The 16,157-nt window shown below is 35.9% G+C and overlaps 1 protein-coding gene across 1 annotated transcript; it reads right to left on the bottom strand.

Annotated features, from left to right (window-relative positions):
• Positions 1 to 250: 250 nt before the first annotated feature.
• LOC101259201 (glutamate--tRNA ligase, chloroplastic/mitochondrial) lies at positions 251 to 15,916 on the bottom strand. Its single transcript, XM_004231058.5, has 13 exons — positions 15,374 to 15,916; positions 15,107 to 15,225; positions 10,277 to 10,398; positions 9,794 to 9,976; positions 6,728 to 6,846; positions 6,027 to 6,075; positions 5,761 to 5,862; positions 5,503 to 5,605; positions 5,335 to 5,398; positions 4,700 to 4,814; positions 4,370 to 4,470; positions 955 to 1,111; positions 251 to 881 (listed from the first exon to the last, which is right to left on the bottom strand). The coding sequence occupies exons 1-13, from the start codon at positions 15,625 to 15,627 to the stop codon at positions 657 to 659; spliced, it is 1,713 nt and encodes a 570-aa protein (XP_004231106.1). The 5' UTR covers positions 15,628 to 15,916; the 3' UTR covers positions 251 to 656.
• Positions 15,917 to 16,157: the final 241 nt, after the last annotated feature.

The raw sequence follows: 16,157 nt of genomic DNA, 5'->3' as shown, positions 1-16,157 counted from the left end.
AAGAAAAAGGAGGGAAATAAAAATTGGAGCGACGGCTAAATGGGACTGGATAAAAAATTTATTTTGAAAAAATAAAATAACATCTTTTTTTGGGGTGGAGGATTACGTGGAAGAGGTAGTTGAGTGGGGGTATGAAAAATAATTTAAATTTTATTAATAGTTATACATTAATCTTTAATTCTTAACTAATGTTAATAATTTATTATTTAATTTTATCAAGGTGAAATATTTTTCTATGTAGAATGTCATATTGTGTCAATATTTTTTTTTCAAATAAAAGGGTGTATTACACACGACTCAAACTAAAAAGTAAAAGTTTAGGTATATCTTTGTTAGTCCATTGTTTATGCAATGAAACCTGGGTTGGAGCTGCAATCCCCTTTTTAACTATTCTACCATTGTTCGGTGAAAAATAAACGTAGTGTCACAATCAGCACAGCCTTACCCCGTGGAGGGGGAGGGGGAGGGGGAGGGGGAGGGGGAGGGGGAAGATACAGAAAAGGAATCCCGCTAGAGATGGTAGCCCTCTTTGATTCCAGACGAGATGCAAACACAAGAAAACCCCCCTTGTGCTCGCAGCTTCTCTTTGTTTCTACTGGGAATGGTGGAGATAGAAGTCATATAATGGATAATCAAAACAGAATATCGCCACAATCTCAATGCGTTACAACACCAGCAGACAAAGGCACATTTGAGCTGAACGACTCCCATTGAACTTCTCTCAATATCTTAAATCTTTCATCAAATGTAACAAACCCAGCTTGGGGTGCTACAGAACCAGATGTTCCAGCTTTATAGAGTAATACTGTGGTGGCCCCAATATCAGGTCCATGAAGCTTTCCTGTTAGCAACACCCGAAGGGGCATGAAGAGAGATTTTCCCTGGTACATAAAGCAACCTCAATAAATACTGAAAAAAAAACTTTCAGCGAAAAAGAAAATACTCAGATCGAACCTTGCGCTTCAGCAATTTACCGAACTTCTTCACCCAGTTTCTCCATCCAGGTTGGCCTTCTGCAAGTGCACCACAGAGCTCACCACTGTCGTAGGCTGCTAACAAGCTCTTAGCAACTTCAGAGACTCCATCTTCTAAGATCAGTTTTCCTTCCGTGCTGCAAATGGAATACCATAAATAGTGTCACACATACTATAAGCTTTCTTCTTTTAGCATCATTTCAGGGTGTTTCTAATTGGCAATACATTTAAGCTTCCACTCCTAACACTGTTTGGAGATATTATACGAGGAATATTTTCCCGACTGCTTGCACTTCTTACACTGTTTGGCTTAATGATCCTTCGAGGAAATTAGAATCTGTGCTTAACATCATACTTCAAGATTTTAGCTTATGATGTAACAAATAGTTTCAAAAACCACCATTTCTCTACACCCACTCTTTCTCTTGTGCATCCCTTTCTCTTTCTAGGAGTCTGAAAATTATTTGGCATGCATCTCTTTTCCCTGGAGACTTGTAGTATACAAGGCCCCTAGTTTGGACAATTTCATGTTAACTTTCTTTCAACAATGCTGGAGCAGATCAAGGGGCGGTGATGGAGTACAGTTGCATTTCAAGAAATTAGGAAGTTTGAGACAAGCCTTTGACACATATTTTATTGTGATTTCGCTGATTAGGCAATGAGTAATTGAATATTAAGTACTTTTTTATAATTGTGGTATCAGGGCCAGCTGCACGCACCTCGACTAATTTCACGGGGTACCTTCTACCTCCCATCAGCATAGGTGGAGGGAAGATACCACCAGGCACCTAGTGCTTTTGCCTCCAGCGGGATTAGTGAATATCAATGACTAAGACCTTATAAATTACAAAGGTGTTAGACAAGACATCGTCTCCCCGAAAGAGTTCATGAAAGGAGGAGAGATTCTAGACATGGTTTTGGTGGCAAAAAAAGTTGCCGACCCAACAAGAAAAGAAGGGAGAGGAATCTTATGCAAATTGGCCCTCTGGAAGTTACAACCATGTGAATTAAAAGTTGCTGCATTTTATCATAACGAATATAGGATTTGGAATAAGTTGAGGAAGTGGATCAAGTTTACATCTCATGGTCAAGTACTGGATCCTAGTAAGTCGAACACATGCAGATTTTTTGGTAGCTTGAGGGATCTGTAACAAGGAAACTTGTTATCTCTTATGTTGTACATTATGGAAATGAAAAGGCTGGGGCAAATAGGCAGAGATGGCATTCGAGGCTATCCTCCTGGGACAGGAAAGAATTTACAAGACTGGAAGATTGTTGAATTTAAGTTTGCTTGATATACTCTAATAGAACACAACACATGCTAGCAAGGACTTATAGAGGTAAAGAGTGAAGAGAGAGGGAGTGTTCTCAGTCAAGTGATACTATCACAGGCTTATATTGAAGGACGAGTTGGACTTTCTCCACTTACCCAAAGTACCCAGAAATGTGCTATTTTTAATGGGCAGCAAGGACGGTGACAAAAAATTGAAAACAAAAGAGAAAAATGGTGTATATCAACAAGATTTTGAGTGGTATTGAATTGGCTTGGGTTAAATTAAATGATGCCATAATTCTCATGGCAGCATAATGCACGGAATGTTACCCCTTTGCTTTCATGTGGGTCCTGTGGAGAGAAGAACAAAAAGGGTTTTGAGGAGATAGATTATGCACATTTAAGGAATGGTCTATTGTTCGTCGTTAATTTTTCAAGCACCCATGAGGTCCCTGTTTGTATGGGAGATTTGTATCTTCTCTAGAGAACTATTTTTTTTAATTGATAAAAAAAATGAACTCTAGAAAAGGCATATTCAATGTAGGTTCTTTAGCTTTTTATGCATTGCTTGCATACAAGATTTTTTTCCCACTTATATAAAATTATTTGGCTTATAACAGTTGCTGATATGCAAGAGCAAAGTGTTGAATTAGCTTTCCACCTCCTGTTAATATTCAATGCTCGCTATATTGTTTCAGCTAGAGAACATTTTAATTACAGCTGCATGATAAATGATGCTCCAGATGGAATAGTTAATTCAGAAAAGGATAATTGCCCCTTTACTATTAAAAATAAGCTATATTTGCCCTATATTCTACACTTTCAATGAATATACACCCCTACAATTTTACCCCTGCCTGTTAAAACTAGTTATATTTACCCTTCACCCGTTCAAACTAGCTATATTTACCCCACCCGTTAAAACTTCATTTTCAGCTTTAGACAGTCACATGGCATGCTCTTATTGAAAGAAAAATCAGCCTCATTTTTATAGAGTTCACTATTAAACACCAGGCTATATTTACCCCTCACTCTAAAATGTAAATTGATTTATAATAGAACATTGAAAATGGAAAAAATTGTTACCAGAAATTAATTTTCTTTCTGGGAAAATGGCATGCTTTTTGAAAAAAACTAGTAATGTTAAAACTACCATGCTTTTTGGACAAAATCCAGAATTAAAAGTAAAGCAATCCACTATATTCTATTTTAAATCCTGCCCAAATGGTAATTATATAACAGAACATTACATGAGATTTAATTTCTCTATTTTTAATATAACCTTTTTTATTTAATTTACAAAAAAATACAAAGTTCAACATAGATATCACCCGCCTCACAACAAATATAGTTATTCATCATTTTCTGCTATCATTTTAGCTCAAAATAATTGTCGCTTTAGGAATTCAAGATTAAAGTTGACAATTGTTATCACCACACCCTTAACATTAAAGTAGTTCTTTTTAGTACTACTCAATTCTCAAAAAGCATTTAATAAATAGGAACAATTTTTTAAATTATACCTTGTACTTATTAAGTAAATTATAACTAATAAGACTTGGTTTTGTTGCATAAGAATGAGATGATGGAATTGGGGAGAAGAAAGATTAGGGAGCTTTGGACCAACTATTGATTTTGCAGGCTCAAGTACACCTTCCGGATAGAGAGAAATGAGAGTGATTTGGGTGCGGGCAAAAGTGAGGCTGATTATTTGGTTCAATAAGAGAATAACACATGGCTTTTAAAAGCTGAAAGTGAAGTTTTCACGGGTGAGAAACATAGCTCTATATTATGACTATAGGAGGATATTTGTTGAAAAGGTATAACGGAGGGTAAATATAGCTTATTTTTTGATAGTAGAGGGGCAAATACGACCCTTTTCCATAGACAATTGGTTGCCTTTACAAAGAACCAATGTTTGTTGTGGAACTCGTCTTTTGTGTTCACTTGGTAATGGAGTAAATGGGATATAATTAGTTACCTTTATTTATAACAAAATTGAACTCATTAATCAACAAATATTCTCATTCCCGCCTTAATGAATGGACCAAATTGAAACCTCCATGTTTTCATCTTTTAGCGTCACATAGGTATAGTTTTAAAACATAATTTCATGGATCACCTTGTCAAAGTTTCATATAAAGGATAAGATAGCAAACTTGAAAGTGCTTTCTCTGAATCTGGTATCAAGTCAATCCCATCTTTGAGGAGTAGAACAGCATCCTATATATACAGAAAATTTAACAGGTATAAGAACCATAACTCCAAAGTACATTGAGCAACAATTTTTTGAATTGATATTTAATGACAAGCATCTATGCAACAGCCATTCGGGAAAGATTATTAAGAAAAATCCTCCAAAATCTCGTTGTTAGATCTCCACAAAGATGATTAAGAAAAATCTTGTAGTAACAATGTGGTTGAGAAATGAAAGAGAGGGGAAAATTTCTACCTGTACAAAAACTCCTTGTGATTCTGTAACGATGTCTGCATCCTTCCACCTTTCACCAATGATTTGGTTCAACTCTTCAGATGGAAGTGATCTCAAATGCTGACCATTCATCCACCTGAAGTTCATAACCATATTTTAAACAACAATCAAGACATATAATTCAATTTCATAATGTCTTGGTAACCAAGCCTATCCATGTAGCAGAAGAAAATATAGCAATGTATTGATTCGAGGAGGAGACGAAGTATTCCAGGGTATCTTTGCAAATTGGAAAATGAGAAAGCTTTCAATCATATGTAAATTGGAATTGTTTTTGGGTTTCTTGCTGCATCTCCACCGTTTGGTGGAGCTTATGGAATGAAGGAAACATCAGGAAGTTTGAAGACAAAATGTTCTGATATACAAGTTAAATGCATATGTATTTTTTTATTTAGTTTTTGCTGTAGCATGGCAGATGTAAATGTTTTTGGTGTCATGATTGACTTGATTAGTGATTTACAATTTACACAACCTGTGATGGTTATTGTTTCTGGTTGTAACCCTCCAGCATTATCTTTTGGCTGTGCATATATCAATAGGAGCTACTCTCTCACCAATCAAAAAGAAATTGATATATATATACACACACACAATACCTTAACTTGGTCGAATCAAATATGGCACCACTTTTGTTTACACGTTCAATTGTGAACTTTTCAACTGCAAATGAAATGAGAAGCTATCACTGTTGGAATGTGAATAAATAGTAATGACTGCAAGTTAGCATTAGACATGTCAACATCAGCATAGAGGCAATCACTTACCAAGCTGCTCAAGGGAGAAAAACTCATTTTCTGTACCATCGCCCCATCCCAAGAGAGCTAGATAGTTCACCATTGCCTGAGGCAAATAGCCCATGTCCCTGAACTGTCAGCAAAAGGAAAACACTAAGATTTCTCACTTCACCAGCTCAAAAGGAAAGGGTAGATAACATTGAAGCAAAGGAATAACTCATGTCTCAGACAAGTATACCCCTAAAACTGTTTCACAAGGAAAGCATGCAATCGTGTGTCTGTATTTACCTGACCAACTGAAGTTGCACCATGCCGTTTCGAGAGCTTGCTTCTATCAGGGGCAAGAATTAAAGAAACATGCGCAAAGTGAGGCATTGGAAAACCTAGTGCCTGCAGCAAGGTAACAAAGATTTTTCCCCATAAGCTTCTAAGAGAGAAATCATATACAAAACTACCTCGTGATTCTTTTCTTCTTTTTCCGTTTTCTCTACTCTATTTCCCCCCCCCCCCCCTTTTTTGGGGGTGGGGGGTGGGGGGTACTAGGAAAGCAGTACCTTGTATATTAATGCTTGCCTTAGAGTATTCGGCAAATGTTCCTCCGCTCTGAAGCATCAACATTTCATCAGTACTTGAGTACCAAATAATCAATTCAAAAATACATGCTACATATGTAAAAGGTGGCAGTATCCATGTGCAGAAAACAAAATGATATAAACTATGTTACATGGAGTCATAGTCTCATCCCTCAAGTACAAATTATGGCATGGGTAAGCTCGATTTTTGGCAAGTTTTCAGTACATTTTCAAGGTAACCGTGTCATACCCATTAGACAATGGTATATCAAGACAAATGGATGAGTCCGTGTAAGATAGAGACAACTGAAAAGGAAACAAAATTGTTCTTGCACATGTTAGAATCTATAATAGTCATTCCTTGACATTTCAGGACCTCACTACCACCAATCTGAATCCATTGTCAAGTGGAATAAATTTTGATAATCATCATCTAGTAAACGCCACAACAGTGAGAACTACATTTTAAACACATAGTTACATCATGACTGATGTTTCATTTTAATAACTAATAGATCATATAACTATATAACCCTCTTCACTGTCACCTCAACTTCTCAGTGGGAATCTACAATGTCCTTGGCCTCTGGAGCATCAGGCTCATCATACAGTATTTTTGGGGGGGTCATACAGTATATTTTGGGGGGGGGTCATACAGTATTATAATTAGATTAATCTATTACCTTATGACATGGGAGATAGCCATAGTAGCATCATCAACTGTGACACAAAAATTGTAAACGGGTTGTCCATTACTTCTCATGATCACAAAGTCTCCAAGAGTGTCGAAGTTCCAACTGACCTTCATGAAAGTGTAACAGAGTCAGTCCTCCATAATTACCAAGATGTACTAGTATTTTGCCCGTGCATTGCACAGGAGATTCCCAGCATTTAGTTACTTTCTTGTCAAAGATTGAAAACCTACAGTTATATCATTTCAGTCATTAACTCTTTTTCAAAGATATGCAAAATTTTAGTCCATTACCAAGTACCAAGCAGCTACTATTACACTACTGTTTTGCAGAAATTATAGGACTTCTCAATTAAATGAGTACATATTCTACTCCTACTTGGTTCTTCCTAACCCAAAAATATATAGTACGAAGGTGTTTTTGTATAAACTAACAAATTTTATTGCAAAAAAGTGCATGTATACAAGGAGTAAATCAAAATAGAAAACTCACAACAAGACATGATTTTCTACGAACAACACAATCATTTTACAAATAGGAACCTAGAGGGTGCACCAACAAGAGAAAAAGAGGCTATTCATCAAGTGTACAAAATCTTGCACTACGCCCTTGGAAGCTCTCCTACTTCTCTCTCCGTATAGTCCACATGAGTCCTTAAAAAGCAATATCCCATGCGGTAAGTCTTCTCTTCTGCCTTTTAAATACTCAACTACCCATTGATTATTTCATAGTGCGCGGCATCTCCACTCTATACACATAGTTTTTTGTTGGTGTAACAATATTATTGAAATTATAATTTTTTGAGATTGCTAACTGTTTCTATTTCTGTAAATCAATACATGGGTTGTACTGAAAACCATATTCACAAAATGAACTCTAAAGGCACTCTCTCGTCCTATCCCTATAATGAGTCTAAAACATCAATGATAGAGACAAAGTCATTAGAGTAGATTTGATTACACTTTGAGACTTATCAGACTTATATGAGAAAAATATTATTGAATTGTGTATCTAAATTGTTGCATTAGACCCTATTTATAGACAATACATTGAAATCCTTTTCTAAGTAGGATTCCTATTTCGATTCTAAGTAGGAATATATATACATATTACTATTCTAACACTCCCCCTCGAGCTGGTGCATACAAATCATATTTACCTAGCTTGTTACAAATGTAATTAATACGAGGACTTGTGATGGACTTGGTGAAGAATCTGCAAGCTGATCATTTGACTTCACAAATTTCGTAACAATATCTCCTGAGTGTATCTTTTCCCTGAAAAAGTGACAGTCAATCTCAATGTTCTTAGTCCTTTCATGAAACACTGGATTTGATGTGATATGAAGAGTTGCTTGATTGTCACACAATTTTGTCAAATTTTAGTTCTCCCAACAACGGTTTGATCCAAACCTAGCTCACAAGTTGCTGCCGCCGCGATTGCTCGATATTCTGATTCTGCACTAAATCAAGCAACCACACTTTGTGTCTTACTCTTCCACAACACCAAATTACCTTCTATTAAAACACAATATTCGGATGTCGAACGTCTATCAGAGCCTGTCCAATCAGCTCCAATGATATGCTCATGGCCTTGATCCTCATAGAGTAGTCCTTTATCAGGAGCTGACTTTATATATTGCAGGATACAAACAATTGTTTCCCAATGACTATTACAAGGGGAAGTCATAAACTGACTTAGAACACTCACTGGAAAAGAGATGTCAGGTCTAGTTACGGTGAGATAATTCAATTTTCCAATGAGCCGTCTATACCTGTCAGGATTACTAAGTGGATCCCCCGTCCCGGAAGGAGTTTAACATTTGGATCCATAGAAGTGTCAATAGGTCTACATCTCATCATTCCCGTCCCCTCAAGAATGTCTAAGGCATACTTGCGTTGAGAAATACCAATACATGATCTAAACTAGCAACCTGAATATCTAGAAAATACTTCAATCTTTTAGGGTTTATCTATCCATTTGTTACTTTTTATAAAAATTCTTGAGCTAAAATTCAAATTGTGATTATAAAAAGTTAAATATCAATATGTTAAATTATTGAGATTAATCGGGTCTAATTGGGTGGGTCAAGACCCAACCCGTTTTTAAGCCCATTTGAGCCCAAAGTAAACTTGGGCGGGTCAAGACCCAACCCGACTTTTATTCAACCCATTTTAATATTCTCATTTTCAACCCAACCCGCCCATTTGACACACCTAATCTCTACTATAAAAGTGGCCCACTTGCGATTTCCCATAATAGATATTTGAAAGTGTTCAAAAGCATGTCAACAACAAAAGTTCCATTTCATGAAAATTGAAAAAAAATTGGGAGAACCATAACATGAGTGATGTTTAATAGTAGATGAATAGTACAAAAGATATTGACATGAAATGAAGAGAGTTTCAAAAGACATAATAAACAACCACCTTTCAGTTTTCTGTGAAATTCAATTAAATGATTGTAAAAATACAAGATTTTATGAAATGAAAACAAGCTATATAAGGTTGATAAGGTTCAAACCCCCAAGCAACAGTAGCTTAAACTCAATCACTAAAGCATTATAATCACCATATTACTACACAGCATTTACTGAGTTTGAAGCTACCAATTGATAACCTAGAGAAGTTAGTCCTCCTATCTAAGCAAGGTAATAAAATTGTGTAATCATAGCTCTTACTTTTAAGAAATAGATAGTCAGCAACTTAAAATCATATTAAATCCATCCTAAGATAATTGTTCCCTGCCAAGAAACTACTCAGAACCACCACCCTTCTTCCTTCATTTTTCCTTGAGAAGGTAACCCCCCCTCTCCCTCTTTTTCTTCTTTTATTTCTAATCTTCTAGAAGAACCAAGCATAACATCAAACACAATGTTTTAAGCAATAAACTTGTCATTGTTAGGTTGGACTAAAAAAAACTTCTTCAATTTATTCACCTGTTGGCAGTACAACATTATAGTCTAGACTGCAATTATGACAATAAAAAGAGGAAAACCACCAGCCTAAATGGGTAAATAAATTTACTTGTAAAAAACAGTAGAGAAATATCACTAACTTCACCACGAATGAGGTCATCAATTTTTAAACTCCCTTCTTTTGGTACTCGAAACCGATATGTGTATGGGGTCCCCTTTGTCAGCTCTTCTAGAACTTCCTGCTCTGTAGCACTGGCCCACCTCCCAGTGTACACGGGAGGCAACTGCTTCAATTTTGCCATCTCTTTCATCTTTTCTAATTCCTAAACAACAGAAAATGGTTACTGTATTACACAATCATTCAAAAAATATACTAAAACCACAAAGTGGACAAATGTTTTGACCCATCAAGCAAATAGCAGTGGAGCAGTTTTAGATGGCATCAAACTTGAGAGCATCATGCTTCTGAAACTAGTCTAATAGGTGGAATCTAAAAGAATTCTGCAGCACGAATATCTGCTTCTGTCAAAGTACATTCTAGATGTACAGATTTTTACTCTCAAAATTCTCACTGCAAAACTCGGAGAGACCAAAGGAGAGAAATCAAAATTAAATACAATCACCTCATTTGAGCAAAAACATCGATAAACATGACCGGATTGTAAAAGTTTTTCAGCAAATTCCTTGTAAAGGGCATTCCTCTCAGACTGCCTGTATGGGCCATAGTTCCCACCAATTCCAGGACCTTGATAAAAAACAAAAAATGTCATCATTTCATATTTATTTTTTTGATAGGTAAAAGAATATCATCACTACAGGTGATTACTTAGAGTTACGTCTTAAGGAAAAAAATTGAAAACTAACACAGACTTTAAGTACTGGCTCACTTCACAATGACAAGTGACGAGAATTCCTCGCCTTCATTATAGGTCTCGTGAGATAGTATTTTCTACTAGCAAGTTGTAAGATTCTCCTGATTGAAAACTTACAAACAGGATATTATAAAGGCAACAAGCACTTAACAGGTCATAAAGTAAAAGAAGAAGATCAGTTTGAATCAAAAGTCACATATTCAATCTGGTGTGATTGCAAGTCATTTATCTTTTTGTTAGACTTGATAAATTATCTTTTTATCAAATATTTTAATAATTTATGAAATTTAATTATAATAGTAATCTTTTTGTCAAACGATGTTCATAGAAATCTTGTACTACTAATTTTTACAGCCGCTACCCTTTGGGTGCATACAGGGTAAAACCCCGCCTCCTATGTAATAGCTCGCAAACCACATAAGAGAGGTAACCCACTAGGCAAGTCTGGTGCGACGAGCTCTGCCCAGAAGGCAAACCCCTTGCTTTCGCTGGCAAAAGGGTTTTGAACTTGAGACCTCTAACACAGAAGTCCCAAGTTCAAACCAGTGGGCCATCCGAAGGGTTGTACTTTCAGTTTTTATGATCAATACAACTGAAATACACTAAATTTGAAAAATATAAATCAATTATTTTTTCATAATATTAGTTAAAGAACATATGCTTATTAATTAATACATTTTCAAAATATAATATATATCTTAAATATTTAATTAAATATCATTAATAAAGTTTCTTATTTTTCTAATATACATTTAAATAATTAACTTTTATTTTAAGACTTGATATAATCTTATAATTGCAATTGTGCATCCAAAAATACATACACGGTGGCAAATAGGAAGCATAATTACTAGGTGTGTTAGGCTTGTAATTACTATTCTAGTAGTTACACCAATTACAATTACTAGGTGACTTTCCAAACGGTCCCTTAATGCTAACTAGCCCTATGACCTTTTGACTTCAGCATTTAATAAGCCAGAAAATGTTTCATCTTCATTAGATCAACTTATGACACTGAATTTAGCTACTGAACTTCGAGAGTTTTGTATATGCAGAATATTAAATTCCACTTGCACTGGCATTTGACACTAGGTGAATTCTAGCACAAACAAGAATTTATTACATAACGATCAAAAGACCCATCTAAATGTTCCATTCTAAGGGGTGCTAAAAGACCAGCAAAATTGCACCTACCTGAGCTTACTCAGCTTAGTGTCACGTACTTGGAGTATTTGCTAAGACTCCGTGCGGCACTCGACAACTTACTCACGAATCTTTCAGGATCTTGTAAGCTCAAGTAAGCCTTTAAGACTCAGAACGCTAAGAGAATGTAAAGAAAGACTTAGAAAGAACTTTGGAAGAGGGCTTGTATTAAGCTTGGAAGATTTGATTACAACTCTTGGTTGGATTGTTGGATGGATTACAAATGAGAGGTCCTCCTATTTATACTACTTCTTAAGGGCCTAAGAGTAAATAAATATTATTCTACAAGTCCCTAAAGTAATTACACTTTAGTCTTTATTCTAAAGAATTCTACACTCTCTAGAATATGCTAAACTCTTCCAAAAGGATCCAAAGTATTCTAGAGAATTCTAGGGAATTCTCTAGTCTTCTCCAGAGATCTAGAAGGGTCTAGAGTTCTCTGCAAACCTCTTCACAACTCTAGATCCTTCTGCCCCATTCAGATGCCAAATCAGGCTGAAATTGTGGCGGGACGTCACATTAGGCTTGACTACTTCACAAGCCTATTATAAAGAGAAAATACTTTAAATGGGGTTCGAGTAGAATCACATTGTAATGGAGTTGGTTGCATACCTATTGGATATAGCTTTCTGTCAAATCTTCATTGAGAATAAACCATGAGCTTTTCATCCCACTACAACAACATACCCAGTGTACTCCCACAAGTCAGGTTTGGGGAGGGTAGTATCTATGCAACCCTACCCCTACCTCGTGAAAGTAGAGAGGTTGTTTCCGAAGGACCTTGGCTCAAGTAACCACATATAAAAAAGAATTAAAAATAAAATACAATAGTGAAGAAGTTATGTTGAAAATGATGGTAAACGAACAAAAGCAGTAACAAAAATACGATAAACTAAGCAAAGGTAATAAAAAATACACATAATAAAAAATTGAAGAATAAGATAGTAAGAGAGTAATAATAATACTATTGATAGGGAAAACTAGACAATGATCAACTACATATCAAACTTTTATTCTAATCCTTGAACCCATATGCTCTCATTGAAGGTCACGTACTAGGCAAGTTGCATGTATGTCATGTCATGTCACCTAGTCACCTCTATCCAATACTAGTGCTGACTATCTCTACCTTAGAGGTGTGTATCAATGGTTTGGTTCGATTTTATGTATTATCGGATTGGTTTATGGGTTTTTGATTTTTAAATACGTTAAACCAATAACCAAACCAATAAGAAAAAATTTATCGAATTTCAATTCATCGGTATTGGTCCTTTCGATTTAACCAATAAGAGAACACTTATAAAATAGATATATGACTTCTCTAATAAATTTGACGCAACAACACAATAATGTAATGAAAAAACTACACAAAGTGTTAAACGAAGAGAAATTAAGAGGAATAAGGTTCTTACTTTAGATTTTGATGTTTTGTATAATGTGAAGTTATGAACTAAAAATCACTTTGAAGTATGAATTGAAGGCTAAAGGATAAAGTTAGTAACTACTGAGAAGCAGTTTTGACACATGAAAATCTAAAGAAAAGAGGCTATTTTTTGGCTTCGAGATGTACTTTACGTGGAGAACATGCTAAGACAATTAACTATCTTTTTTTGCATTGTACATGGACAAAACAATTATGGAGGATGTTCATCTGTCTAAAGGGGATAAGACAGTGTTTTTGCACACCCCTACTCTACCTTTACCAAGCCACTATATCCTACCTCTCACATCTTGTTACTAGGACCTCTAAGCATCTTCTTTTCACATGTATGAACCATCTCAGTGTTGCCTTCCTCATCTTCTCTGCCTTCTTCATCTTGTCCACTACAGGGTTCAATCACATCTTGTCCACTACAGGGTTCAATCACACCTTGTCCAGAATACACCTCGTTCCTAACCCCATCTCTTCTAGTATGCCCACACATCTATCGCAGCATTCTTATTTCCACTACTTTCATATTTTAGACATACAAACTCTTGACTGGCCAACACACTGCCGCATACAATATAGCTAGTCTAACCACCACTTTATAGAATTTACCTTTAAATCTTGGTGGAACATTCTTATCACATAAGACGCCCGATGCAAGCTCCATTTCATCCACCCCACTCCAATACAATGTGTAGCATATCTAAGTGCCACTTCATATCCCCATATTGCTCCACCAATCTCCTTACGAGATGAATGGCCTTTTTACTAGAAGGCCCTGGCATGAATTCAAGGGTCCTCGGTAATAGACACACCCCTCATCACCCTCTTCCAAATCTTCAAGCATGGCTTAGCAACTTAATACCCTTATAGTTGTTAGACCCTTCATCCTATTTTATGTGGCACCTTTTCCTTTTTCCTTTGTCCCAAAAAAACGTCACTTTAATATAATTAGAAAAAATAACTTTAAAATTTTTCTTTTGCCCTTGTAAAATGATTTAAAACCAAACAAATATCTAAGAATTATTTTTAGACAATAAGTTTCAAAAATCTTTTTTTCTTAAACACCATGTCAAATTAAATGGTGTCACATAAAATGAAACAGAGGGAGTACAATTTTAAATATCACCTTGTTCTTATACAACGGGACCATTGTACAAACCTCCCTTCTATGAGTATTCTAGACATCCTAAAATGGTATTATGCAAGCTGGTAAGCCACTCCACAATGTCGATGCTCTTCCAAACCTAAAAAGATATGGCTGAACAAGCAAGGCTAAATGATGAAATTTTCACCAACAAAATCAATTAATGAATCGTTGTCTTCTTTGGTCATCCTAGTTTTGTCCCCTTTATTGATCAAATGTGGGTTTAGCATGTGTCCTACTTTGTATCGATATAATAGTAGATGTATGAACCGCACTCGATTGGTCCAGAAGTGAAAGCAATAACTATTTAACTTTCTGATGAACTAAGCTTCTATTAGTAGATAAAAAGATCCCATCAGATAAAAACACGGAACTCTTCTAAATAAAACCAAATTCAAGAAGAAAGCTATAAAGTCACTAACGGACAAAAACGAATTACTAAAACATCTCCTTTTTTTTTTTAATAATATTGATGTTGATCTTATTGATCCCAACTTGTTCAAGACTAAGACATAGCTGTTGTTTACATAATATTGCTGCTGATTTGGGGATTAATAATAATATTTTTGTATCTAGTATGGCTTATATTAGATATAAGCTGAGGTCAAACCTTTAGTTCTGCGGAGCAAAATAAACTTGTCCATGCTTTTGGAGGTTTATAAGCTTGTATTCAGTTTTGAACAAGGCTTTTATGCGTTCAATTACGTCAACTTTAGCATATTCAATTAGCACATAAAACAAAAATTAAGAGTAGAATTTTGCAATTTAGCTATAATAAAGAAATGGTGGTGATTGATGGAACCTTCGTCCCAAGCAAGACCAAGCCAAGAAAGGTCACGAAGCACGGCCTCCTCGGACTCCCTTGTGGATCTTTCCAGGTCTGTGTCTTCAATCCGGAGTACAAATTTCCCACCTTTCGACCTGTCATAGTAACATAACTGTTAACAGAGAAAAACAACTAAACAGAAGTGCCATTAGCCGCCGTGTCAATGGTATTAATCAAGTATAGTCGTCAACTATGATGAAGAAATAAGTAAATTGGATGAAAAGACAAAGAATCGGGACGGACCGCGCATATAAGTAGTTAAAGAGTGCAGTTCTAGCGCCTCCCACATGGAGATTACCGGTAGGAGACGGTGCAAAACGAACTCGGACAGCCCCTTCATCTCCTGCTGAAGCATAAATTGAGAAACTTCTTCTCCGGAAACAGAGACTTTGCGGATACCTGCGGGGGCCGTTGCGACAATACAGTAGTGACTGGCGACTCTTTAACTCCGGGATCAACCTTGCTCTAAACCACGGCGCCGCCGCCACCGTCGCCATTCTTCGCTCAACTTCGACGCAGCCGCCAAAAGACAGATTTCAAGCTTTCTATTCAATCTTCAATTCAATGTCAGGATAACGCTTTCGAGACGCTTGGGAGTACGAATCCTTGTGCACTGCCTTTTTGGGTCTCGTCAACCTTTAACCCGACTACTTGGCCCGGCCCAATCCGTCTGTAAGGCTGCAAACCCGATTCTAAATTTTTGCAAGCGGAATTAACTACATATTTAAATAGAGTAAATTTTAGAAAAAATTCAGAATATGGCAAATACTTTTGAAAAATAGCTATGTTTTATTTTTTTCATATTATATAGATATAATTAGACTATAAATAGCAAAGTTAATTCTATGCAAATAATTTCTTTATATATTTAGTATAATAAATAAATCTTAGATAGGAAAGTAATTATAATTGAATGTCTAAATAATTATGGCATACATTACATGTTTTCTGCCACCTCCCCTGAATTCATTCATATTCAAGATACTTTACATAACTGCAAGAGCGATTTTTGTGATCTGTATCCATC

This window comes from Solanum lycopersicum, chromosome 1, assembly GCF_036512215.1.
Source record: "Solanum lycopersicum chromosome 1, SLM_r2.1".
NCBI classification, from domain to species: Eukaryota; Viridiplantae; Streptophyta; class Magnoliopsida; order Solanales; family Solanaceae; genus Solanum; species Solanum lycopersicum.
Note: the sequence above shows the minus strand (reverse complement) of the source record. Positions and strands in the feature narration are given on the sequence as shown.

What these genes read in the sequence shown, in the direction of transcription:
- LOC101259201 (XM_004231058.5), bottom strand. Translation starts at nt 15,627, where the DNA reads ATGGCGACGGTGGCGGCGGCGCCGTGGTTTAGAGCAAGGTTGATCCCG. An exon ending in TTTAACTACTTATATGCGCG is followed by an intron (nt 15,226 to 15,373) that starts GTCCGTCCCGAT and finishes TTACTATGACAG; the next exon opens with GTCGAAAGGTGGGAAATTTG. An exon ending in GTGCAACTTCAGTTGGTCAG is followed by an intron (nt 5,606 to 5,760) that starts GTAAATACAGAC and finishes TTTTGCTGACAG; the next exon opens with TTCAGGGACATGGGCTATTT.